This window comes from Heloderma suspectum, chromosome 10 (assembly GCF_057233095.1).
Source record: "Heloderma suspectum isolate Gila_16-S chromosome 10, 16-S_ref, whole genome shotgun sequence".
Lineage (NCBI taxonomy): Eukaryota > Metazoa > Chordata > Lepidosauria > Squamata > Helodermatidae > Heloderma > Heloderma suspectum.
Window position 1 is genome coordinate 19,355,795 of NC_139467.1, and position 26,996 is coordinate 19,382,790.

General features: G+C 47.8%; 2 protein-coding genes across 8 annotated transcripts in view; one reads left to right on the top strand and one right to left on the bottom strand.

Annotated features, from left to right (window-relative positions):
* The window catches only part of LOC146337890 (sulfotransferase 2B1-like), a 40,478-nt gene extending 13,756 nt beyond the window's left edge, over positions 1 to 26,722 (top strand). The window contains exons 4-9 of one of the 3 annotated variants that reach the window (XM_084815419.1): positions 10,957 to 11,000; positions 11,102 to 11,195; positions 12,915 to 13,059; positions 22,477 to 22,571; positions 23,045 to 23,225; positions 26,493 to 26,692. In XM_084815419.1, the coding sequence (XP_084671545.1) occupies positions 10,957 to 11,000; positions 11,102 to 11,195; positions 12,915 to 13,059; positions 22,477 to 22,571; positions 23,045 to 23,225; positions 26,493 to 26,602 (669 nt within the window). In that variant the 3' untranslated portion in view covers positions 26,603 to 26,692. Of the gene's footprint in view, positions 1 to 10,956; positions 11,001 to 11,101; positions 11,196 to 12,914; positions 13,060 to 22,476; positions 22,572 to 23,044; positions 23,226 to 26,492 lie in introns of all 3 variants that reach the window. The other 2 variants (XM_084815420.1, XM_084815421.1) reach the window with 2 other exon arrangements.
* On the bottom strand, positions 1,949 to 9,168 carry LOC146337891 (uncharacterized). 5 transcript variants are annotated; one of them, XM_084815423.1, is made up of 3 exons: positions 8,545 to 8,715; positions 7,475 to 7,666; positions 1,949 to 3,773 (listed from the first exon to the last, which is right to left on the bottom strand). In XM_084815423.1, exons 2-3 carry the CDS (start codon positions 7,605 to 7,607, stop codon positions 3,265 to 3,267), a joined length of 642 nt encoding a protein of 213 aa, XP_084671549.1. In that variant the 5' UTR covers positions 7,608 to 7,666; positions 8,545 to 8,715; the 3' UTR covers positions 1,949 to 3,264. The 5 variants fall into 5 exon arrangements, with proteins under 5 accessions (XP_084671549.1, XP_084671550.1, XP_084671548.1 ...); XM_084815424.1 differs by having other exon boundaries at positions 2,021 to 3,773; positions 8,609 to 8,715; XM_084815422.1 differs by lacking the exon at positions 8,545 to 8,715 and adding an exon at positions 8,920 to 9,168 and having other exon boundaries at positions 2,027 to 3,773.
* Positions 26,723 to 26,996: the final 274 nt, after the last annotated feature.

Genomic DNA, 26,996 nt, shown 5'->3' on the forward strand with positions numbered 1-26,996 from the left:
CATGCAACAATGCACAATTGCGACATGATTTCTTATGCGGCATCCGGAGAATCTTTAACCAATTGAAGATCTTACCCTGTTATCATTCCAGAAATCTGTATTGTGCCCTTCCTCCGATGGTGAATCAGCCAAAATTCATAAGAAGCTTGGGGAGGGACCATCAGTCAGTAGCTCATAGCACTTGCTTTGCATTCAGAAGGTCCCAGGTTCAATTTTTGACATGTGCAGTTAAAAAGATCAAGGAGCCAGCAAGGGGATAAAAGCCAGCCCTGGAGAGCCGCTGTCAGTCAGAGTAGACAAAACTGAGCATGATTAAGGAAAGGGCACAATCACTGAGGACACAACCTGTGTAAATAGGATGCTGTCTCATACCAAGTCCAACCATTGCCCCATCTGAGTCACCATCATCTCACTGACTGACAGCGGTTCTTCAGGGTTTCAGCATTCTGTACCAGCTGAAGTTTCAAAGGCAGATGCTCTTAGGATGGCTGCAGTACTCCAGTCTGGAGCTCACCAGGCTTGAATGACCATAGACATATGTCTAAGGCTCAGTAGTGGACACAGCTTGCAGATCAGCCAAAGGTGATAAAAAGGCATGCTGGGACACTGCCACCTCTTGAGGATTTTGCAGCAATGCTGGGTCAAAGAATGATCATATCATAATTCCCTGATTATGAACCTGCTCCTTCGTGGAGAATGTGATTCCATCTTGAGCAGGCATTCTTCCAACAATTGCATTTTCCAAGCCACAAGAGATGGCAGTCTGAACACCTGCAAAAATGCTATAGCCCCGCAGTGCTGCTCCAACATAGCTCTTGGGAAGAAGTCCACAATTGCACTGCATCAAATCATTGCAAGAACTTCCTGTCAAGAAAAATCCATTTTTCTCCTGTGTTTTAGCAGCCTGTACAGTCCCATTCTGTTAGGCTGCGGCTGCACCCATCCGTTAGACCACCTGGGTGTGTTCTCTTGGGCCAACCTGGCTTCAAGGCCAAAGCAGAACCCTCACTAATTCATAGAATAGTAGGGTTGGAAGAGGCCTACAAGACCATCGAGTCCAACCCCCTGCTCAGTGCAGGAATCCAAGTCAAAGCATCAGCTGGGCTGAACGAGTTCAGCTGAATGTTGGTGAGACCATTCTGCCTCCAGAAAGCATGGGCAGATTGTTTCCAGCTAGCTCCTCATGGTTGGCTAATAGGGATCACCTCAGATTTGCTAAAGGTTTTTGAATATAAAACGGGGGCAGAGGGGATGCCTAGGTCTTTGCTTGCTCTCGTTTTGCCCTATCCAGTCTTTGCTTTGGAGGGTTCGCTTTCCGAGGTTGTGCTCTATTGAAAACCCGTGCTCTTGGTTCGTATAGACAGCTTTAGTCAGGTTTGTCATTTTGCCTTGTGTATAGTTTCCAAACATTGCTCTGGTTCTTTTGTATGTTATTCCCTTTCCCTTTTTGTAAATAAACTTACCACCTATCATACTTGAATATGTGTGCTTTATTCCAGTTGGTCTTGGTACTGAGTCAGGAGCTTTCCTCTTGGTTATTGCTAATGTTTAAGATTTTAGGCTGAGGGCTTTGAAATGAAGGGTGCCAGCTTGGATCCTTGTTTCATAAGCCTTAGGGGTGTTCTGTAAGGTCTGAGAGTCCCCTGGCTCAGGCTGAGTTGGATGTAAGGGGTGGTGGCAGCCTACCTTGCTGGGTTGGTGTTCAATCCGAGCAGCCTTTTGTCCCTGCCTACACTGCCGGGAGTTAGGGTACCCCCTTCCTACCTTCTCACTTCCATTGAGGGAAGATTATCTAGATAGAGCACAAACACAGCCCAACTGAATCATGACTGCATGGGAAAATGAGAATCCCCAGGTAGTTTGTGGTGGCATGTCCTTGAAGGAAGGAGGGCATTAGGACTGTCTCATGCAACATGTCAATGCAACAAATACTGGACAACTCCTTTATAAAATCCACACATGTTCATTGCGGGTGGACGGGGGTGGGGGGGAGAAATGACGAGATGACACAAATAGATTTTGGGATAAAATAGGGCCACATTTATTGATAGATTACAATCTGCGAAGGAAGCACCGGTGGGCACGCAGTAAACAAGAACGACATGACAGGTGTTGAGTGAGGCATTCGTCATCTGGGGCAAGGTGTCCACCATCGCCCCCCCAAACAGACATAGCCAATTTTGGGCTGGGAGGCCTCCCCCTGTCACCCCCCCTCAAGCCACAGAACCCGAGTGGGTGAGGAGAGTTGGCCTCAGAGATAAGCCGTATCTCCCGACTGGGGCCACAAAACCCAGAGCCGGAAGGCTTGGGCCTTACCAGTCACCTGAAACGGTGCCTACAAATGCTCACCTGCCCTTTCTCCCAGTGGAGTGCCCGCCCGGAGCTGCCCATGCCATGATGTGACCGGATTAGCCAGTACAATTGGGTGATACAAAGTAACGTACGTAGCTCCATATCCAAACCGCAGTGCGAAGTAGGCAAAAGACCCTAAGGGCCAAAATTCCTACTTGGCCCCCAATAGGGCGACCAGTATAACCCACACTGCTTTACGGAAGGGAGGGAGCTCGAACTGTGAGGAATGAAGCAGAGGCTGGGGGCAGCATGGCCTAAATAGCAGCCAGCTCGACCCCACCCACGGCTGATGCAAGGAGCGAAGGCCAATGGCCTTCGTCCTTGTCTCATCCTTCCCCCCCTCCTGCAACAGCCCCCCTTGCAGCCAGGCGAGCCGGGCGCGGGGTGAGGGCACTTGCGGGTGGACATGGGGGGAGAAATGATGAGACCACACAAATAGATTTTGGGATAAAATAGGGCCACATTTATTGATAGATTACAATCTGCGAAGGAAGCACCGGCGGGCACCCAGTAAACAAGAACAACATGACAGGTGTTGAGTGAGGCATTCGTCGTCTGGGGTGAGGTGTCCACCATTGCCCCCCCCAAACAGACATACCCAATTTTGGGCTGGGAGGCTTTCCCCTGTCACCCCCCCTCGAGCCACAGAACCCGAGTGGATGAGGAGGGTTGGCCTCAGAGGTAAGCCGTATCTCCCGACTGGGGCCACAAAACCCAGAGCTGGAAGCCTCAGGCCTTACCAGTCACCTGAAACGGTGCCTATGAATGCTCACCTGTCCTCTCCTCTAGCGGAGTGCCCGCCCGGAGCCGCCACAGGAGGGTGACAAGCCTCTGCTTACTCGCCCTCCCCCCACCTGCACCGTAAACACTCCCAAATGCCTCCTCGCAGATCGGCCAAAAAGACGTCATTGCCTAGTTCGGTGAGATGAACACCATCAGCTTTGTAGAGCATGCCCGGGCAGGAGAAATGTCAGGGTGGGTGATGGTCCGGTCACCCTGTTTGATTAGAAAGTTCCCAGCTTCCCTGTTGACCTTCTTACGGGCCCTATCCATGGCACGTGAATCCAAGCCTCTGGGTAGCAGGTTGGACCAGATAATGGTGATTCCTGGCCAGCGATGCCGAATCAGTTGCAAATCCTCCCAGGCTTGAAGAATCAAGGCCTTGCCTTTCAACAGGCCTAGATCATTCCCCCCTAAGTGCAGCACCAGAATCTGCAGGGGAACCTTCACCAGCCCTTGCTGGAATAATGTGGGCAGGAGGCGCTCCCACCGCATCCCGCGTCTGCCCAACCACTGAATGGTGGCGTAGTGGCTGAGCCCTAGCTGGGATCCGCAGCTGGAGGAGGCCCTCCGACCGGCCCAAAAAACCATGCCATGCCCGCAGATGAGCACCTTCGCTGGTTCACTCGCACTCCCGCCATCTAGAAGAACAAGCAACAAGGAATGAACACAACAGTCCTCACAGCCTTAAAGGCCCAGCAGTGGCCTCACGTAGGCCCGATACGCCTTGGAGCGGCACCTGCCCACGGAATGCACTTTATCTGATGTTAACCCCACAGCTGCGGCGGTGGAGGCGGCCCCAATCCAGAAGAAATGCGTGCCGAAATGAAGTGCGCCCAAACCTAAAGCCTTTAAAGCTCGCTGTGTGACTACCCAAAATTGATATTTGGTTAAGGGAGAAGAGTCACTATGGCAAAAAAGGGGCCCAGGCAGATTACCCCAAACCTTGAGAAAATCCCCCAAGGGGGTGACCGGGCAAAGGTCTGACAGGGGGCTGGAAACAGCAACACACTGACACCCCCCCCCCGGTCGGTTATAGACTCCCTAAGCTGAATAAGGGCCACCTGCTGAGAAAACTGTAAGTCACTGAACTGCAGGGCTCGTCCCGACAGGTCACCTTTAGCTGACACCACCAGCTCAGAAATCCTGAATGCTCTGAAGAATGCCGTGACTGCTGCGGTGTGAAACAAAGTGGCCTCATGTGTCGAGTTGCACAATGAAGGCCACAGGTCCTGTAAACCCAGCAATATATCTGGTGACAGAGGGCGTCTGGGATCGGGTGGCGCCAGGGACCCCTTGGACCAACCCTGAAGCACCCGCCGGACCCGGAAGTCTGCCGTGTTGTCCACCACACACTTCATTTTAGACCAGAAGGCAAGTGCAGCAAGCCTTCCACTGATGGTCCGGGCTGCTAGACCCCGCCTGTGGGTGTCAACGCAAAACTGAAGCAAGTGATCTACCGGAATTGGCCACCACTGAGGAAGATGTGCCGCCACACGGAAGGCAAAGAACTCCCTACCTGATCTGGCGTAAGCAGCTCTCGTGCTAGGGGCTAAGGACTGCAGGACAGCCTGTTCTGTCTCTTCCAGCCAACCTCCCATAGGGCGGCCGGCATGGTGTCAGGCATGGCCTGCGCCCAGGGGGCCAGTTCTCGGAAACGCTGCACCTGGTTACGTGACAATGCATCAGCTAAGGCATTGTCCATGCCGGGGATGTGCCGTGCGTGGAATAAAATATTGCACCGAAGGCACTGCAACGTGAAAGCCCGGACCAAACCCATGACCCTATCGTTGCAAGATGACAAGGAATTAATGACCTGGATGGTGGCTTGATTGTCGCACCAGAAGTGCACAATGGAATTAGAAAGCTGGGCCGCCCACAGGTGCGCAGCATCATATATTGGGAAGAGTTCTAAGAAGGTAAGATCCTTACCCACACCCAGATCTAGCCATTCTGCTGGCCACCATGCGTGACACCATCTATCCCGAAACACAACCCCAAAGCCCAGGGCCCCCGATGCATCTGAGTGTATCTGCAGTTCAGCTTCTAATAATAACTCATGCTTCCAGAAGGAAATGCCATTGAATGTGTTGAGGAAATGCAGCCAAACAAAGAGATTGTCCTTCATGGCGGACGATACCCGAATCTGATGGTGTGGCAAGCCCCACATGGCAGGCCCCACATGGCATTACAAAGGCGTCTAAGGAAAGCCCTGCCCGGGGCGATTACCCGACAAGCAAAGTTAAGGTGACCGACTACTTCCTGCAGGGCCAGTAGCGTGAACTTCTTAGAATGTAGCATGTGGAGAATCTTATCCTTTAGGGCCTGCAGTTTGTCGGCCGGGAGCCTACAAAGCTGCTTCACGGAGTCCAGTTCAATGCCCAAAAACTTAATAGTGGGGGAAGGACCCTTAGTCTTTTCCTCCGCTAACGGTACACCCAGCTCATCAACAAGGGCGGAAAATTCCCACATTAGCCGAGCGCACTGGGGGGTGCCGGGTGGGCCTGCAAATAGGAAGTCGTCAAGGTAGTGCACAACCCTATGGGACCCGGTTTTATCAATCAAAGCCCATTCCAAGAAGGAACTGAACTTCTCAAACATAGCGCAGGATACAGAGCATCCCATGGGTAGGGCCCGATCGACATAAAAATTTCCGAAAAAACTGACTCCCAGAAGGGTAAAGTCATCAGGGTCGATTGGCAAGATGCGGAATGCAGATTTAATATCGCATTTCCCCATGAGGGCACCGGGGCCCAGTGCCTTCACCATGGATACTGCCATGTCAAATGACATGTAGTGGACTGAGCATAGGTGCTCAGGGATGGCGTCGTTCACCGATCCACCCCTGGGGAAGGACAGATCAGCCGGTATTCACCCGCAGCCTTCTTTGGCACAATGCCCAACGGAGAGACCCTGTGGTCGGGGAAAGGGGGGGAATCAAAGGGGCCAATGACCTGCCCCGTGGCCACCTCCTTATTGATCTTACCTATGACCAACTGTTCAAAACCTGGAATAGGTTTCTGATTCTGGGAAATTTGGGCCTGGCATTGGCCCAGAAACAGAATCCTGAAACCCAGGGAAAATCCCTCGTCGAAATAGCGGGCGTTATCTCGGAGTGGGTATCACTTCAAAAGGCGCCGCAGGGGCCCCAACTTAATTGGGCTGGGCCCCTTTTGGTGGAGGTTGTGAGCTGCCACTGGACTTCCTGCCACCCTGCCTTTCCCTATTTGGTCCCCGCAAACCTTTGGCCTTTGGGCAGCCATTGAAGGTGTGTTGTCTCCCACAGATGGAGCATGCATGGCAGAATCGGCATGGATTCTTGAAGCAGACGCCCTTGGAGCCGAACACCCAGCAGAGTGTGCGGTGTTGAACCGCCTGTCCTGCCCCAGTCTTAGGGGCTGAGGCGGGCCTCAGCTTAGCGACGATGTGCCCAAAATCTGACCGATCACCAAAACCCGGCCTGGCAGAAGTCATAAACTGCAGCCAGAGAACCTGATCCTTGGCGTCCCAGTGCAATGTGGGGTCAAATGCGGCCCATGTACGAAAAGATTTGTCGTAGGCCAGCCAAGCTCCACCTTCATATTCGGTATAGGCCCTATATATAATATCCAAGTACTTAGTGAGGACCCAACCACGCTCTGGGTGCTTTTGCTGAATGACACCCATATAGATTAAGAAGCCGGGCAGCCAATTTGCCCAAGTGCAGGACACCTTCCTATGCCTGACCCTCTCCTGATCCCTGCAGCCAGATTTCTCCCTCTCCTTTGTTTCTGACTCCCGGAATAGCAGGGAAAAGACATCAACAAATTCTCCCCGTAGTATTTTCTCCCTAGTGGCGGGCAACAGGTGGTATCCCAGGGGGGTAGAGGTCCCCCCAGTCAGGATTGCCCCTTTATCTATGTGGGCATAAGGGTCCTTATCACCTGCCCCAGGCTCATCAGAGCCTTCGCCCACGGGGCCACGCCACACGGCAGCACAAGCTGCCATGGCGGATGGGGCATGTTGAGGAGCCTCCATGACACTGGCTGTGTGAGGCTCAGGATCCAGGGGGGCTGTGGATGTTCCCCCCCTTGGTCCCACAAGCAGGGTTTATAGCAAGGCCTAAGGCCCCGTGGGGTTGGGCAGACACAGGGATGCCAGCTGCATGAGCGGCCCCACCTGGTGCGGCATAGTTGTGGGCCAGGAGTGTGTATCCTGGGCCAAAGCAGTGGGGCGGTAGACTCGGTGAAGGGAACCCTGGGATACCCCCTGCTGGGGTGTGAAACGGCCAACTCATCCTGGCCGACAAGGGGAACCACCCGAATGGCGGGAGCTGGTTCCAACCCAGGTTCCGGAACCTCACCTTCACCATGGTAGGTTGGAGCGTCGAGGTTCTGGCTACGATCCCAAACTGCAGGAGCTGGTGAAACAGATGCCGGCGACCCTTGCGCGGGAAGGGGCCGCTCCGCAAGTGAGCACGCAGGTGCTGCGGCCATTGCAGATGCAGCTTGCCCAGCGACGACCTGCTGAGGAGCCTCGATGGCTCCCAGCCTGTCTGAAATAGAAAGCAATAGATCTTTGCGAGGCTTGCCCTCTGGTTACCCTTCAACCTGAGGTCCGGGGAGCCTGCCTGGCAGGGGTAGGTAATGCAGGGATCCCTAAGTCCCTCTCTGCCGCCTCGAGCCTAGCTAGAATGAGGGCCATATCAGGATCCTCATCTTCGGATGATAAAGAGTCGGCCCGACGGAAGGGGCGTTTAGCTGGGAGGCAAGCAGCTTTGCCCTTGCCTCCCCCCCCCAAACACAGCATCACCGTGTCTTGGGGAATGCCCTACCCTCTTACATACTTTTCTTTTTTTGTTTTTTCCGTTCTTTCTTTTTTATTTATTTACTTATTTATTTATTTATTTATAAATAATTTATTTATTTACACCTCAATTTCCTCTTCTCTCCCCGCTTGTGAACTGCATCCGGGAACCAGAAAAGGCCCTGAGGGCAATAACGGGTGCCTTCTTTTCACTCTTTGTCTGTCTGTCTGTCTGTCTGTCTCTCTCTCTCTCTCTCTCTCTCTCTATCTGACTTAATACTAAGTGCAACAGGGCCACCAGGGGGCATTGAAGCCTCACCCCTGCTGGACCGGAGAGGCTGCTCGGCTCCCAGCCAGCCGACTAGAACAGCTATTCGGTCTGGGGAAGGGGGGGCACACTAAAGTGCGGGAAACAGGTTGAGGGCCCAAGGAAAAAAACAAAACAAACAACTTCCACTTGCCTTGCTCAGGCAGCAAGGAGTAAGGGGATCGCAGAGGGGCCGGTGTGGGACAAGAGAATCCCACCTCCCCTAAGCAGGCGAACCGCGGCAACCCTGGAGAGTCAAGCCCACGGGGAGGGAGGCACGGGTGAAGCCTCGTGCTCGTGCCACGAGGGGGGGAACAAACCACCGTTGTCCAAGACAGCCTGGATGATGCCGCCGCAGCCGTCGCACGTCGCCGCCGCTTCTACCTCGCTGCCTCAGCCGCGCCAGTCGCAGTCGAGGACAGAGGACGCCGCCGCCGCCGAGATGCTGCTGCCATCAAGGAGCTCAAAGGAGAGCTCGAACTGTGAGGAGTGAAGCGGAGGCTGGGGACGGCGCGGCCTAAATAGTGGCTGGCTCGACCCCGCCCATGGCTGACGCAAGGAGCGAAGGCCAATGGCCTTCATCCTTGTCCCATCCTCCCCCCCGCAACAGCCCCCCCCCGCAGCCAGGCGAGCTGGGTGCGGCATGAAGGCACATCTGGAAAACAAAAACAAGAAACTCAGTGAGGAAGTTTGACCTAATTCCATCTGGAGTTCTTCTTCCCAGCCCATCTCTTGTGCTGTACTGTGCGATCTGAGGTAGTGCTGCCTCCTCCTCCTCCTCCTTCATTTCTATACTGCCACATAGCCAAAGCTCTCTGGGTAGTTTCCGAACCTCTCTGTAAGCTGAATTCTGCACTTATCAGGGAGCCGTGATTTGTACGGGCACGCAGGCTGGCAGCCCAGGGAGGAAAGGCTGGCTGCCACGCCAGCACCTTCCCTGGAACAGGCCTGCTGACCCAGTTGGTGCTCTGAGGGCTTGGCGAGGGTGGGGCTAATGGGGCAGACCAATTGGAGAGAGAACCCTCTTCTTTGTTCTCACTTTGGATCAACCAGAGGCCCCCCCCAGCAGGCCTCTGATGGGGCTACAGCATTGCAGTTGCTGACTTCCCCACCCACCTACTCTGGGTAGCAATATATCTTGCAGTGGCAGAAGTAGTTGCCCGTTAATGGGGCTGAGAAAGAATTTTACCTGCATACCAATGGGCAAAGATGGTGCTGGGGGTTTTGCCTTCCCCATTGCAAAGATTAACTCCATCGTAAATAAGCCGATCTGTGCTGTCAGTGAATTCTTCCGGATGTTTCATTTTATAACATTTTGCACAACTGTGTAGGCATGACAGGCACTGGGCTGGGTCCATCGGTGACAGGGAGTGGGATTGGCAACCAAGACCAGTCCAGCCTGGGGGCTGGGAGCTGGCCTGTGCGGGGTGGTGGAAAAGGGCTCACAGCCATGGTGAGCCTCTGACCCTCCCATACACCAACAGTGCTCCTGGCATGCAGGCCAGGAAAGGGGAATGGGACAGCAGGCTGACTGGCCAATGACAGGATCCACACCACCATGGTATGGCGCCACCAAGCCTATGCAAGTGAAAGTCAATACACTTCGTATGTGTGTCTAATTTGCTCCCCTCCCTTGGCCAACCCAACAAAGTGCTCCGTGTACAAGCTGGAAACTCCCCAGTTTCTCAAGTCAGCCACATACCCATTAGGAAGCTTTATCAAACTCCTATTATTTTCTTAGCGCCAAGAGCTACTATTTACAGTGGGGTGGGGGGATACTATTGGCTTACATTAGCTTACCTTAAAGGGTTTTTGTATGTGTTAATGGGAAAATATGACATGCTTTGGAGACTGTCAGTAGCTCTGCACCACAAATAGGGCCAAAGTCAGATGGGACTTGTGTGAACATGTACGTCCCGCTCCTAAGCATTCCTACGCCCCCGGCTATGGGCACCATGGGGCTTTTATCCTGCGATGGAGATTGCTCACTAAAGTTTGCATGACCTGTACATGACCCAGTCCTCCTCCAGGGCACTCCTGCTCTTTGTGAGCTCTGTTGTGTTGTTTTCCATGATGATGAAAGTCCGGCATTTTCCCTCATCCCGCTATGCAGTCGACGTAAATGAGGGTATACTGTTTAAAGTTGCATTACTGCAAATTAAACAACAGCGCCAACTAGTGGCTTTGTAATGAAACAGAAAGACCTTTAAAGCCACGTGGAAAGGACCCGATCTAATCCCACAAAGATTCCGGAAGAAGAAGCTCTGGTAAATTGCAGGATTTTTAACCTTGTGTGATGAAGTCCTACGTCATAGATCTTCAGATGTGCAGTGCAAGGATTTGAAAAGGGACATAAGCACATTCAGCTGCCAGGGTTGCCATCATGGGAGCCTTGTAAGAACCTTAGGCTGAATATGCGATCATCTTGATGTAGCCAAGGGTGTGGGGACACTTCGGGGCAGGGCATGCATGTGCGTTCTTTGATTGTAGCTTGTCTAAAGTCTGTAAATGGCTGCAGCAGAGAGGGAGAGAGAGATGGGACTGCAGGGTTCACTCCATCAGCACTTCTGAGAGACCAGCTCTGTTTGTCCCCTCCTCTCTCTAAACTGTTTCCATTTCATCTGATCATAAGAATAATTTTGTAACTCTCATGACTGATGTCTGAGTTTGTGCATTCTCCTTCCCTCTGCCCTTTTCTTTTTGTGTGATATTTTTTTATTGTAAACCTGCAGATTCGTTTGTTCATCTTATTGATCAACTGCAGTGGTGTGGCCAGGTAATTTTAGATCTTGGACTTGATAGTCTTATGCTCCTACCCACTTTAGATGGCCATGTGGGTTGATGGCCGCACAATTAAAATTTCTCCACCCCTCATAGGCATTTTTTTGGAAGAGAACAAGTGGAGGAAAGAGAGAGGGAGCAAAGATCAGAGGCAGATGTTGCCAGAGTGAGACACAGGCTGAATTCCGAGGTGAGTTGGGGATATTTGGGTATAAAGGAGGGGATTCAGTATCCACTTTCTGAATGAGGGATGCTTGATGTTCTTGTTTCAGTCCCATAGAAGCCAATGTATCCCCCTTCAGCTCAAAAATGTCCTCAGTTTTGAAAAGCTAGTCTGGAACCCCAAAGCAATTTCTGCATTTGCTTTTCTGCTTTTAGTTTATGGGTTTTTAGATTTTGGTTTAGTTCATGGATTGTGGTTTCAATCCAGAGAAATTGAGTTCAGCGGCTTAAAATTTATCCCTGGGGATATCCAATTTTTGCCTAGAACAGAAGCATTAGTTGGGGGACTGACATTTAGATATCCATAATAACTGCATGTTCCTGGGGGGTGGGGGGTGGGTCTCCACGACAACAGAAGGAGACAGAAGGAGAAGCCAATCGTGGCTTACCCAGAGTTTTCAAGGAACTGGCTTTGCTCCGGGCAGGGGGATCCACGAAGGAGTGTATCCCACCAGTAAAAGTTGAACATAATTTTGGGTTGGGCTGTGTGTGTGTTGGAGTGAATGTCATCTGACTGGCAGGGGCTACTCAACCAATAAGAGAGGCTCCCCCGTCCAGGCTGTTCCCCCCTTTCTCCTTTGAGAATAAGAGAAGCTCCCCCGTATTCAGGGGACAAGCCTCATTGACCACAATGGGAGTTAATTCTGAGTAGACACTAATTGGTTTGTGTTGGGAAACCCGGGGGGACAGGAACAATCTTCTTCTTCTTCTTCTTCTTCTTCTTCTTCTTCTTCTTCTTCTTCTTCTTCTTCTTCTTTTCTTCTTCTTCTTCTCCTCCTCCTCCTCCTCCTCCTCCTCCTCTCTCTCTCTCTCTCTCTCTCCTCCCCCCTTACTTCTTTAAATAAACAATCCTTGCTGGAACACAGTGTTCTAGCTGTTCTGCTGCAATCAATTGAAGCTTTGAAGCTTCAGCATCAAGGCTCTCAAAATGTGTTATTTCGATTCATGGGAATCTCGGTGCACATTTCGGGAACAAGCCTTATTGTCCACAATGGGAGTTACTTCTGATTAGATATTCATTGGTTTGTGCTGGGAAACACAGGGGATGGGAAGCCAGCCCCCTTTCTAACTCGATGCTGTGCAGGAACGAAGATCTGAATTAGTTACTTCTGAAGGCAATAAATCAAACAACGGAGAATCACAGCTTATGGAAAGCGCTTTACAGCCTTTAGGGAATTAGTGCTTTAAAATGTGCTATTTCGATTGAGGGGGATCTCTGTAAATTCTGAAGTGCGACTTCAGGGGACAAGCCTCACTGACCACCATGGAGGTTACTTCTGAGTAGACACCGATTGATTTGTGCTGGGAAACATAGGGACGGGAAACACACAGGAAACACCCCTTGACTGGGGTCATGGTGAAAGGCAAACCCCTGGCCAGGGCTAGCATACCCAAGGTTGATGCCAGGGGTTGGGGCACAGAACAACTATACTACAGAGAACTTGACTTAAGGAAAAGAATCGGACTTTAAGTGGTCTCAGGAAATCTGTTTTTTCCACTATAAGCTCTGGGGTGGCTGCTGGATGGCCATGGCATCATGTATCCCTAATGGCCTCCAATTGCTGCCAGCTCGGAGTAAATCGCTCATGGAGAACAACCCCCCCGCAGGTTACAGTGGCAAAAAAGCCCTGCAAGAGCCCTACGGCTACTGTATCTTAACCTCTCTCTTTTTAATATATTAATATAGAGCTTTTCAATGTCATCGGCTACGTATTTCACCCACAAGGGGATCCTCTTCCCCATGGCATATACAGTGGAAACACTCAGCTTTGTGGAAAATGAGTTCCAGCTGTTGGATGACGATGTTCTGGTGGTTACTTACCCCAAGTCAGGTCAGTTCACTAATTTTACACTAAACTTAATGGTGCTATGGGGGAAGTAGATAATGTATGTTACTTCATGTACTTTAAATATGAAGCACGGAGTGAAGATTCAACAACAGGATAATCTACCACCCCTGACACCATCCCAAGCTTTTCAGTTTGATGCGGCTTTGAACAGGGATTAGACAATTTCATGGCGGATAAGGCTATCAGTGACTACTAGTTATGATGGCTATATATTGAGAGCCAGTGTGGTGTAGCGGTGAGAGTGTTGGGACTGAGATCCGGGAGATCCGGGTTCTAGTCCCCACTCAGCCATGGAAGCTCACTGGGTGACTTTGGGCCAGTCACAGACTCTCAGCCCAACCTACCTCACAAGGTTGTTGTTGTGAAAATGGAGAGGAGGAGACTAATGTAAGCTGCCTTGGGTTCCTTGCAAGAGGAAAAAAGGTGGCATATAAATGCAATAAATAAACAAACAAACAAACAAATAAAAATATTACCTCCAGTGTCAGAGGCAGCAAGTCTCTGAATACCAGTTGCTGGGGGACACTTGCGGGTGGGTGTTACCGCTTGTGTGGTTCCCATTGTGGCATTTGGTTGGACACTATGGGAACAGAATACTGGCACAGATAGGCTTTGGGCTCATCCCGCAGGACTCTTCTATGTTATGGATCATGGTTACCCTTCTACGCACTTCTATTTTTCACCACACCTGGGCTTTGCTTCAATTACTAATGTGAGTCAATGCCCCCTGCCAGAACATCAGCACTTTTGGAGGCCTCTTTCCCTCCTCCCTTCATCAGACCAAAGCTCTTTGGATTCCTGAGATGGGTAACATTTGTGCTCAAGAGGCCAGTAGGAGGCCCAGTTTCTGGTTGATGCTGTATGCATACCTTTATGTATGTTTGCTTGTACAATCACCTTAAGAACATGCAGCAGGTAGCAGCAGGGGATACATAAACATAAGTAAATAAGAACTGTCTTGCTGGATCAGATCATAGGCCTATCTAAACCAGCATTCTCTTCCTACAGTGTCCAACCAGATTCCCATAGGAAGGAAGCTCACAGAAAAAGTTCAAAATCACCCTCCTGTTCATGTTCCTCAGGAACTGGTATTCAGAGGCATAGTTTCTCTGATAATGGAGGTTGCAGGATCAAAATTGCATCAACAACATCACTGGTGACAAAAGGTGGATTGAAACAGCACTGGTTAGTCCTGAGACCAGCCCACTGACTTGTCATAGTGCAATCTCTACATTGGTTATCTGGACAAGCTAAGAAAGAGGAGGCTGAGAAAAAAGGGAGACTTTGAATCATTATGTCTTTTCCCTCCTGGATTTTGTGAGCATGCACATGATTGCAGTGCGAGGTCTGGTGGGTGGAGTTCAGAGGGTGACCTGCTTATAAGCCCAGAACACAGTTGTAAGTGGGTGTGTCTGAAATCTCAAGGGATGCGTTGGTCATGCCAACAGGGAAGTTAGTTATTGACAGCCTTATCGGAATATTGATTGTATTATAGACAAAGATGAGCATCTATTCCTTAGTTTGGTCTCCTAACTAACATGGGGCAATCTACATTACAACTTTAAACTGGTTTCAAACCTGTTTTTAGCAATTACTGCTACCAAATACAGGAATTCTGGGAATTGTAGCTCTAGGAAGAGGGGCTGCTTGGGCAGGGGACAGGGGTCTCTAGCAAAGAATTCTCAGTACCCTCATGAAACTGCAGGATCCCTTTAGAGAAACAGGTTTGAAACCAGTTTAAAGTTGTAATGTAGATTGCCCCATGTTCAGTTGCCCCCACCAAGAAAGGGATATGCTCAATTAGACATGGCTATGTCATTTTTCCCCTTCATGGATCACTACCTTGTTGTGGCGAAGGGGCTTGCGTAACTCAGTGAAGCCATAAGCTATGCCATGCTGGGCCACCCAAGATGGACAGGTCATGGTGGAGAGTTCTGACAAAATGTGGTCCACTGGAGAAGGAAATGGCAACCCATTCCAGTATTCTTGCCAAGAAAACCCCATGGAATGCATCACAAGGCTAAAAGATATGACACCGGAAGATGAGCCCCTCAGGTTGGAAGGTGTCCAATATACTACTGGGGAAGAGCAGAGGGAATTTCCAAGTAGCACCAGAAAGAGTGATGCAGCTGGGCCAAAGCTGAAAGGACACTCAGCTGTGGATGTGTCTGGTGGTGAAAAGAAAGTCCGATGCTGTAAAGAACAATATTGTTTAGGAACCTGGAATGTCAGATCAATGAATCAAGGTAAGCTGGAGGTGGTCAAACATGAGATGGCAAGATTGAACATCAACATCTTGGGAATCAGCGAACTAAAATGGACAGGCATGGGCAAATTTAATTCAGGTGACCATTATATCTACTACTGTGGGCAAGAATCCCTTAGAAGAAATGGAGTAGCACTCATAGTCAATAAAAGGGTGGGAAAAGCAGTACTGGGGTACAATCTCAAAAATGATAGAATGATCTCAGTACAAATCCAAGGCAAACCATTCAACATCACAGTAATTCAAGTCTATGCCCCAACCACTGAGGCCGAAGAAGCTGAGGTTGATTGGTTCTATGAAGACCTACAACACCTTCTAGAACTAACACCAAAAAAAGATGTCCTTTTCATCATAGGGGATTGGAATGCTAAAGTAGGAAGTCAAGAAATAACTGGGATAACAGGCAAGCATGGCCTTGGTGTACAAAATGAAGCAGGACAAAGGCTAATAGAGTTTGGTCAAGAGAACGCGCTGATCATAGCAAACACTCTTTTCCAACAGCACAAGAGGCGACTCTACACATGGACATCACCAGATGGTCAATATCGAAATCAGATTGATTATGTCCTTTGCAGCCAAAGATGGAGAAGCTCCATACAGTCAGTAAAAACAAGACCTGGAGCTGACTGTGGCTCAGATCATGAGCTTCTTGTTGCAAAATTTCGGCTTAAATTGAAGAACGTAGGGAAAACCACTAAACCATTCAGGTATGACCTAAATCATATCCCTGATGAATATACAGTGGAGGTGATGAATAGATTTAAGGGATTAGACCTGATAGACAGAGTGCCTGAAGAACTATGGACGGAGGTCTGTAACATTGTTCAGAAGGCAGCAACTCAATCCATCCCAAAGAAAAAGAAATGCAAGAAAGCCGAGTGGCTGTCTGATGATGAGGCTTTACAAGTAGCTGAGGAAGGAAGGGAAGTGAAAAGCAAAGGAGAAAGGGGAAGATATATCCAACTAAATGCAGAGTTCCAGAGAATAGCAAGGAGAGACAAGAAGGCCTTCTTAAATGAACAATGCAAAGAAATCAAGGGAAACAATAGAATGAGAAAGACTAGAGATCTTTTCAAGAAAATCAGAGATCTCAAGGGAACATTTTGTGCAAAGACGGGCATGATAAAGGACAAAGAAGGCAGGGACCTAACAGAAGCACATGAGATTAAGAAGAGGTGGAAAGAATACACAGAAGAACTATACAGGAAAGATCTGAATGTCCCTGATAGCCATGACAGTGCGGTCACTGAACTTGAGCCGGACATCCTAGAAAGTGAAGTCAAGTGGTCCTTAGGAAGCATTAGTAACAACAAAGCTAGTGGAGATGACAGGATTCCAGCTGAGCTATTTAAAATCCTAAAAGATGATGCTGTTAAAGTGCTGCACTCAATATGCCAACACATTTGGAACACTCAACAGTGGCCACAAGACTGGAAAAGGTCAGTTTACATTCCAATTCCAAAGAAGAGCAATGCCAAAGAGTGTTCAAACTACCGTACAATTGCGCTCATTTCACATGCCAGCAAGGTGATGCTCAAAATCCTACAAGCTAGGCTTCAGCAGCATGTGAACCGAGAACTACTGGAAGTACAAGTGGGGTTTCGAAGAGGCAGAGGAACTAGAGATCAAATCACCAACGTTCGCTGGATCATGGAGAAAGCAAGATAATTCCAGAAAAGCATCTATTTCTGCTTCATTGACTACACTAAAGCCTTTGATTGTGTGGATCACAACAAACTCTGGCAAATTCTGAAAGAGATGGGAGTACCAGACCACCTTACCTGTCTCCTGAGAAACCTGTATGAGGGTCAAGAAGCAACAGTAAGAACCAAACATGGAACAACTGATTGGTTCAAAACTGGGAAAGGGGTACGACAAGGCTGTATATTGTCACCCTGCTTATTTAATTTATATGCAGAGTACATCATGAGAAACGCCGGGTTGGATGAATCACAGGTCGGAATTAAGATTGCTGGGAGAATTATCAACAACCTCAGATACGCAGACAATACCACCCTAATGGCAGAAAGCGAAGAGGATCTAAAGAGCCTCTTCTTGAGGGTGAAAGTGGAGAGCGCAAAAGCTGGTTTGAAACTCAACATTAAAAAAACTAAGATCATGCATCTGGCCCCATCACTTCCTGGCATATAGAAGGGGAAGAAATGGAAGCAGTGACAGATTTTATTTTCTTGGGCTCCAAGGTCACCGCAGACGGTGGCTGTAGCCATGAAATTAAAAAACGCTTGCTCCTTGGGAGGAAAGCTATGGCAAACCTAGACAGCAGACGGTGGCTGTAGCCATGAAATTAAAAAACGCTTGCTCCTTGGGAGGAAAGCTATGGCAAACCTAGACAGCATAGTAAGAAGCAGAGACATCACCTTGCCAACAAAGATCCATCTAATCAAAGCTATGGTTTTCCCAGTAGTAACGTATGGCTGTGAGAGCTGGACTATAAGGAGGCTGAGCCCCGAAGAATTGATGCTTTCAAATTGTGGTGCTGGAGAAGACTCTTACAAGTCCCCTGGACTGCAAGGAGGTCAAATCAGTCAATCGTAAAGGAAATCAACTCTGTCTGCTCATTGGAAGGACAGATACTGAAGCTGAAGCTCAAATATTTTGGCCACCTAATGCGAAGAGAAAAGTCACTGGAAAAGACCCTGATGCTGGGAAAGATTGAAGGCGAAAGGAGAAGGGGACGGCAGAGGATGAGATGGCTAGATAGCATCACCGATGCAATTAATATGAACTTGAGCACACTCCGGGAGAGAGTGGAGGACAGGAAGGCCTGGCGTGCTATGGTCCATGGGGTCACGAAGAGTCAGACACAACTAACGACTGAACAACAACAATATCATTTTTATTTTATTTATTACATTTTTATACTGCCCAATAGCTGAGGCTTTCTGGGCAGTTCACAATTAAAACCATAAAATACAACTTGAAAAAACATAATATAAAACCTTCAGATGTTTTAAAATACTAGATAAAAACAAGGTAAAACCCAGCAGCAGTTATAGCCCAGTGAAAGCCTGTGTGAAAAGATGTGTTTTCAGCAGGCGTTTAAAAGATGTAACATTTTTTGCCTCCTGAACGGCATGTTGAACTGGTCATGAATTTAGGGCATCCTGGCCTTGTAGTGTTTTGAATATATTTACTTTTTTATTATTTTAAAGAATTATTGTCCACCATTCAGAGCAGCAGCCCTCCAAAGGCAGCTCACAGCAATAAAATACATAAAAACAGTTAAAATATTAAAAGTGATAAAACATAAACGCAATAAAATAGTGATAAAAGCAACAAGAAAAGCCAACAAGAAAACTAACAGCAGCAACAACAGCAACAACAGCAATCATATCAAGAGAAAGCCATGGTAAAATAATACATTTTCAAGACCTTCTTAAAAGCCTGCAATGATGGAGCATGGCAGACCTCTGATGGCAACTTGTTCCAAAGGTATAGGGCCACTGCAGAGAAGTCCCTCTCACATGTGGTCACCCATTTAACTGCTCTCATGGTGAGCAGATGAGAAGGGCCTCCTTTTCTGATCTTAAAGTGTGGGCAGGCTGATATGGGTGGAGGATATACACTAGTTCTTTACAAAGATCCATTCCCATTCTTATGATCCACTCATTAATTTTGCAAGGGGTTGACAAATATTCATGAGCAATGGAAAGCAAGGTGGAATCAGGTAAGTGAAGGGGGTGCATTGCAGACTGAAGAGGGCTGGAGAAGAAGAGGCAATCCTATACTAATGGACTCCCTCCCAGGTACCATCTGGATGCAGGAGATCTTGGACTTGATCCAGCACAATGGGAACCTCTCATGGGTTGGCAGCGTGATGGTGCAGGAACGGCCACCATGGATTGGGTCAGTTCGTGGCCTGAAGCGTGCCTTACAATGTCCTTCACCCAGGCTCTTAACTTCTCATCTGCCATTTCAGCTCTTCCCTAAATCCTTTCTCCATTCGAAAGCTAAGGTAAGGGAAGGGTAGTTCACACATCAAGCCGACCTTCACCTGTTGGTAGTCTGTAAAACATAAGAGGTGAATTCTGGGCTTAGACAACCCATTTGCAGAAAGTGCCACACTGTGTACAAAACATGGAGAGAGGATTACAGGAATTCTTCATTAACAGTTGTTCTGATTCCAGGAGAACATGGCATAGCCATACTCCTCTTGCCTCAGTCCATGTATGCACTGGAGGCTCACTGACTACCCATTTCATGCTTTAGCATCCCATGATATCAGCCATGCATTCTGCTTGCTAGGCTTTCCACACAGCTCTCCTGGAAATTGAAACTAAATTTCCAGAAATTTAAAACTAGGTAACATTGAGTCATAGAATCATTGAGTTTGAAGGGCCCTCAAGGGTCATCAACCTCAACCCACTGCTGATGCAAGAAATCTGCTACTACAGCATTCCTGGTCAGTAGGCATTCAGCCTTTGCTTAAGAACTCCTAGCTTGGGAGAGTGCACCACCTTCTGAGGAAGTCTGTTCCACTGTGGAAGAGGGATGCATTAATCTACCAATCTGGGTTCCTCTCCATTTCTCATTTCTTCAATCTTAAATTCAGTTCATCCCAAACTTTGAGAGTGTTTCCTGTGTTAAGTTTGCTTTTAAAAACATCTCCATGCAAATTCAAAATGTTTATTCACATTTCTCTGAATATATAGCTTTCTCTACACAATTCGCCCAATATGCATATTGTTTGCAAGTTATTTTTGATATACTGCATTTTTGAACATTATTTTTATTAATATATGCTTTTATTGTATGCACTTTCCCCCAATATATGCATTCTGATTACACACACACACACACACACACACACACTTGGACAACTCCATTGCCAAATTCAGAGAAATGCACATTTTGAAGGATAACTGAGTTTGGGTTCAGGTACTGCCAGTATAAGGAACTTCCAGCCAGTGAGCTTCTCCACCTGCCCCTATTCCCATTAAAAAGTGGTCAAAAAAGTAGTTTAGGAAAAAATGGCATATTGCAGGGAATTAGCAACAGGACCATGGGTTGGGGTGTGCATCATGTGCTGTATGTATGAAGCAGACATTACAGTTTCATGATAAATATTAGTGTAGTTTGTCCCCCTTGCAAAAATAGTTGGCCATGGGGGTGGACATGGATAGGATTTGGAGAAAAGGAGAAGAAATAGAGCAGGAGAAGCTGTAATTAATCGACTTGAGAAGAAAGCAAACCCAATGGACTTCAATTCCTGGTTGTTTGCAAACAGTTAGAAAACTGTTGTGGGCATAGACTAACCTTTCGTTTCTCAGTTCCGGATTACAAAAATGGGGCAATAGCCTTATGTTGCTCTGCACTTGTTGCCAATGGGCAGCATTATGTTGTCCACAGACATCCAAAAGTAGGCTAACTGGTAAACAAGGATGGGGAAACAGAATCAAGGCTAAGCCATTATTAGGGACCCTGTAGTCACCATTGTTATGGTTAAAGAATAATTTCAGTGGAGATCCTGGCCAATGGGGTTCTCCCGAGATTTTTGCATTAAATTCAGAGATTTAGTGTTCAGTTTGAGATTTTTTTGTAGCTGCTTCCCAATATTCTAGGCTTCCTACTACACCAGCTCCATCCTTTAGAGCCAAGAACTCATGCATAGGTCACAGTCCCCTAAAGTGCACCATATTGGTTCTATAGTTCTGGCAGGCTGTCTCGTGTTATGAGTAGAATCTGGCTTTGGACTCCTTGGGCCATACTCCTCTTGTTTTTGTGAACTACACAGAGAGCTTCGGCTACTAGGCAGTATAGAAATGTAATAAATAAATATGCATAGAACTGAGCTGTGATTTGTAAGCTTGGCGGAAAAGTGTCCAAATTGGTATGAATTCTATCTAGCCCTGCCCACTTTGCTTTGTTCCTGCCCACTTTGTCCTTAGCCCCACCCCCTGAAACCTTAGGCTATTCACTGTTGGAATGTGGACTCGAGACCCTTTCCAAGTTGGAATGTTCCTCATCCTTGCTATATAGGGTAATATAGCCCAATATTCTAAACAAAATTGTGTCATCAAGGAAACTCAGGTGGTGTGTGACCTGGCTGAGTTGACTGAGAAATGGGAATGCTTCAAGATTGGATCATTTTTCCTCCCAGGACTTTTGACTGGCCATTTCAAAAGTACCCATGTGAGTTAGTCACTTGGGTAGTGGCATGGCAATCAAGCATTTGCATATTTTCCTGAGGTGCAGGGAACAACCTTCTTTAATGTAACCAAGAAGGAAGCAAAACCCTTTTATGGTTCCTTTGCTTCTGTAGCAGTTCCAGAGCCTTAAGAACATTCTTGGCTATTAAGTCATATAGCACACTACACTTGCCGTACACAGTGCATCTGGCGCTCCTCTGCAACAGGGGGAAGATGCTGCCCTCTGTAAATATGGGCCATTCCTCTCCTACAGGTTATTTAGAGAGCTTCGGCTATTGGGCGGTATAGAAATGAAATGAATGAATGAATGAATAAATAAATAAATAAATAATTTACATGCTGCGTAATCCCAAGGATGTCCTGGTTTCATTCTACTACTTCTCCAGCTTCATCAGATTGTTCAAGGACCCTGGAACTCTGCAAGAGTTCCTGGAGGAGTTCCTGAGTGGGAATGGTAAGGAAAGGGGAAAATCATCTGATTTTTCCATTGGTCTTGCCACGGACTGTCATGATTTCCCTGAGGTAATCCTATGGATGTATCAGAGTGCTGAGAAGACTGGCTTATTATTGTATTTATCTACCATAATTATGTCCTGCCTTTCCCAGAACTCCAAGAACTGTGCACATGAGGTTGTCCCAATTTAGCCTGCATAATAATCCTTCGAGGCAGATTAGGATGAGAGATAATGACAATCACTGACTGGTGCCATGCCTATTATAGTGGTTTCATTTAAATAGATATATCAAGCAATGTCATTAATGGGTATGTGTGAATGGTGTAAATATGTGGAGAGAAGATATGGTGATGTGGAGAGAAGATATGGTGATTGCTCTGCTCCACTGCTGTGCATGATATTGAACATTGTCACTCATGGCAGGAGGTGTAACCCTTCTGTCTTGTCCCAACACCATACCCCCCTGAACTGTTTACATGCGACTTTTGCCTCTGTTTTGCTCTTCTAGTGCCATTTGGGTCCTGGTTTGACCATGTGAAAAGTTGGCTGGAGGTGAAGGGCAGACCCAATGTCTTGTTCATCACATACGAAGAGTTGCAGCAGGTATGGTTTGACCTTTGGCTGGATTCATACACCTACAGCTTACGAACATTTGCATAGTTTCTCACTAGCCTTCCCAGTGAAGATTTTTAACAATTAAAAGGTGCTAAGAGCAAAGAGCAGAAGGCTTTTCCTTTCCTCCACATCAAACCAGGTGTGCCCTACAGTGTTCAGCCTGCACCTAGTTCAAGGTCTCGTGCCTCAGGTGTCGAAGGTTTTCTGGGTGCTGTGCAGGCTGAGAGGCAGCCTAGGACAAGATGGCAGGCAATCTTTTGAAGGAGAGGTCAAGTTTCAACCCCTGCCCATTTGACTGTTCTGCACAGCTATGGCTGAGAGGCCAACACACACATGGAAGGAGCCATGCCGAATGCATTCCATGAAATAACACCAATCCTATATGTGTGCCTCTTATCAGGGGCCAGCACAGGGTGAGGATTCATGCTGCCATCTTTGTCATTTGTTTGTATCTCCCCCAGGACCCACCAGGCAGTATGGAAAGGATCTGCCACTTCCTTGGTAAGGAGCTGAATAGTGGGGAAATCAATGCTGTGGTGGAAAATTCCTCCTTCCAGGAGATGAAAGGAAATGAGGTTTCCAACTTCTTGAAGTTGCCAACTGAATATTTCGACCACAAGAAAGGGAAGTTCCTGAGAAAAGGTAAAAGCAGAACCTCCTGGGTATTTAATGTTTGCATTTGCTAGAGTTCAGATGGCAGCCACTGACCAAAAGAGATGGGAGACAGGAAAGGATGTGTGGTTGGCTTGAGCTTCCTCATATTTCTCCCTCTCAACCAGAATTAATGGTAAAGGCTAGTTCTTTCCTATTTCTGTAGTGAAAGGGGCCTCAATGTGAAATGGGCACTCCTGCAGCCCAGATGTGTTCTGAAGTGCTGTGATTAGCCCCTAATCCTAAACGGCAACCTTTTCTGAAAAAGCCAAGTGGAAATCTTTTTGTTTCTTTTATGAGGGAGATGTTGACATGGAGGCACCTGACAAATTTTTGTTATGCACCGTCCTAGATGGTGTGCTGAGAGAAGTGTACACCATGCAAGAAACATCATATTTGCATCATCTCTAAGAAAATCTCAGAAACACAGTATGGGCTCATTCACACATTACTCCAAGCCACCCTGAGAAGACGCCACAGTGGGTGGGTGGCATCTCTGTCACTCCCAACAGATGATCACCAGCTTGGCGGTTTGCCATGGCTTGCTTTTCCCTCAGTCCCTCTCAGTCCTCCAGACTGCTACTTGCATCTATCCCAGGGATTTGTGGCAGACATCTTAGTTTCCTCATTCCCTACATCAGCACCCTTTCTGCATCTGGTCCACTGTGGTTGCCAGATGATGAGGGAAACTCCCCCACCCCCCTGCATCAGCTCATAAAAAGGAATTCATTTGCCAAGCCCTTATGAATGCATGAAGGCATTCACAAACTTTTTTTTTTTAAAAAAAATCCTTCCGTGAAATGTGTGCAAATTTCCTCTCCACCCTACTGCTCTGCCTTGAATTTTGCATACATTTTGCATTCCTTCTCACTGCTCTGTAACCCTCACAGCTAGCAATGGAGAGAGCCAGTGGGCAAGAGTGGTGAAAACCCCGGTCGCTCCTCGCGATCTCACCAGTGCTGTCGCCATTTTCCCTCATCCTGTCTCAGCCTCAGGATGGACTTTCAGTTTTTTTTTTTTTGAGGAATAATGAAGAAAGGACACCAAATTGTGTCCTGAATGTGTTCACAGTTTGCTTTTTTCTTCCTTTTTTGTGGAGGGGGGATTTGTTATTTTTGCTCCTGACCTCTGCTAGGAACTTTGCTCACATTTCTCCTCCATTTTACTGCTCTGCCATGAGACTGAGCATTTTCCCCCTCTATTGTACTGCTCTGCCACGAATTGTGTGCAATTTTTGTGATCCTGCTCACTGTTCTGTAACCCTCATGTACATCTGACACCTAGTGATGGATCTGGCAGCTGCAGAAAAGAAGTGCTTTGGGGGTAGGGGTGCTTACTTCAGTATAACTTAAAGCAGTCTTTCAAAAAGGGTATTTGCTAGCAAGGGAAGCACCCTTTCTGCAATTGGTCTGTTTTGGTTGCTGGCTAATGAGGGAAACTCCCCGCCCCCCCATCAGATTGCAAGAAGTTAATATGTTTCTGAGCCCTTATGAACTTGGGAGTGCATTCACCAGCTCTGTTTTTTTGTTTTTGTTTGTTTGGGGTCTTCTGCTCTTGCGCAAGACCACAAGAGCACCCGCCCTCTATTGAGCCCACCATAGCCAAATTCCCCTCTTGCAAGCACCCTTGTCAATTTCATTCTCCACTTTAGTGCTTCCTGAGCTAAACTCATGTCCACCCCTCCTGCATCAGATAACAAAAAGGAAATAATTTTCTGAGCCCTTACAAACACAGGAACACATTCACAAGCTTTGGGTTGTTGTTGTTGTTCTGGGTCTTCCGCACTTGCGCAAGTCTGCAAGAGCATTTGTCCCCTTTTTAACCAAGCATCCCCCCTTTGTCAATGTCCTCTGCTTTGGCACTTCCAGTGCTAGTGAACATCTCTTTTTTTTTAAAGGCTTCATGTTACACTGAAGGAAGCACCCCGCCCCCAAAGTACCTTCTCTTCTGCAGCTGCCAGCTGCTTTCAGCTCTCCTCCCCCTTGTCGTTGTCCTCCACTTTGGCGCTTCCCTTGCTAGCAAACACTATTGTTTTGAAGGCTGCTTCATGTTACACTGAAGTAAGCCCCCCACCCCACCCCCAAATTGCTTTCTCTTCTGCAACTGTCAGTTCTGCTGCTAGCTGTCAGATGTACATGAGGGTTACAGAGCAGTGAGTGGGATCACAAAAAAATATGCAAAATTCATGGCAGAACAGTAGAACAGAGGGGAAATTTGTGCAAATCTTATGGCAGAGTAGTAAAAGGGAGGCGGAAATTGCACAAATTCCATGGCTAAACAGTAAAACTAAAGGGGAAATTGTGCAAATGACATGGTGGGGCAGTAAAACAGAGGCAAAAATTCTGCAAATTGTGTACTTGCAGGAAAAACCCACTTGCGAATGCGTTTAGGACACTCCCTGGTGTCTTTTCTTCATGATTCCTCCAAATGATGATGATGATAATTTAGAAATCCATCATGAAGCTGAGAAGGGATGAGGGAGAATGGCAGCACTAACAAGATCATGAGGAGTGGCAGGGTTTTTTTGCCGCACTTGCTGGCTGGCTCTCTTGCCATTCCCAACAACCCACAACAAAATTGCTCTGCCAGGTTCAGACATCACACTAAGCCACCCTGAGAACAAGCTGCCCTAAGCAACCTACCACCAGGCATGCGTTCTCAGGCTGGCTTGTTTGCACAAAACTACTCATGAGGGGAGTTTGGAGGTCACACTAAGCCACTCTGTGACCACCCATGATGACAATGCATGGTGGCTTAGCATGATGTGCAAATCCAGTCTATGAGAGTGTGAACAGGGCCTCCCCAAGACATTTTTTCTGCCTACAGCCCAAAACAAGATAGCTTTTCCTCACCTCATTCTAGTTTACTAAATAGACAGGGAGTTGAATCTTCCTTGAATGCTGGCAACTGAACAGTGTCCTTCAACATGCCTGAAGGCAACAGGGATGCTTAGGGGGTGCTGGGCATGCCACATAATACACAAAGCTCTCCCCGCCAACACCTTGCTAACCATGTCATCTACTACCTGCTTGCTGCCCACTGAAACAGTTGCTGCAGTGCAGCATTGGTGGCAACGACATGGACTGCATGTGTAGTCCCTGGCTTGGCCTGGCTGCCTCTCCACCTGTTTGCTCAATCGGGGGGCCTTTCCTAACAGTGTTGACTGTCATTAACTGGGAGAAGGATACTAGCCAGGAACTAATGTCAATGTACTATTCAATGTTTTTGTGGTTACTGCTCTCTCTTGTGGTGTTCCAGGGATTTCTGGGGAATGGAAGAACCACCTGACAGTGGCACAGAGCAAACACTTTGACCGTGTTTATCAGGAGAAGATGCGGGGTGTGAATGTGACCTTCCCATGGGACTGAAGAATGCCAGACTGTTTCTTCTGCTGTTCCGTTTTGTCGCACTCTGTGTCTCATATGGCTCAGGTTCCTTCTAATAAATCATCAGCCCATATGATTGGGAATGGTTATTTCCTCATGTATGAAGGAAGCTGAATAATGATTTCACAATTCAAACAGTGGAGGACAGTAAACTTGTCCAAAGTTGAATAGGTACACCATATTTTCAGTTCCAGAGTCATCCCAAGGTTAGCCTTTCTTGCCTCTCAGCTATCAGGGTGATGACATAGACTGTTGCCGTGTCCTCCATTGTGGCCTAACCACATATGTAAAAGCCTCTCCCTAATGGAAATGGAACCACAGAGTCTGAGCTCCACTCCTCAGTGTCAAGGGCTCCTTGGAGGGCTCTCTCAGTCTA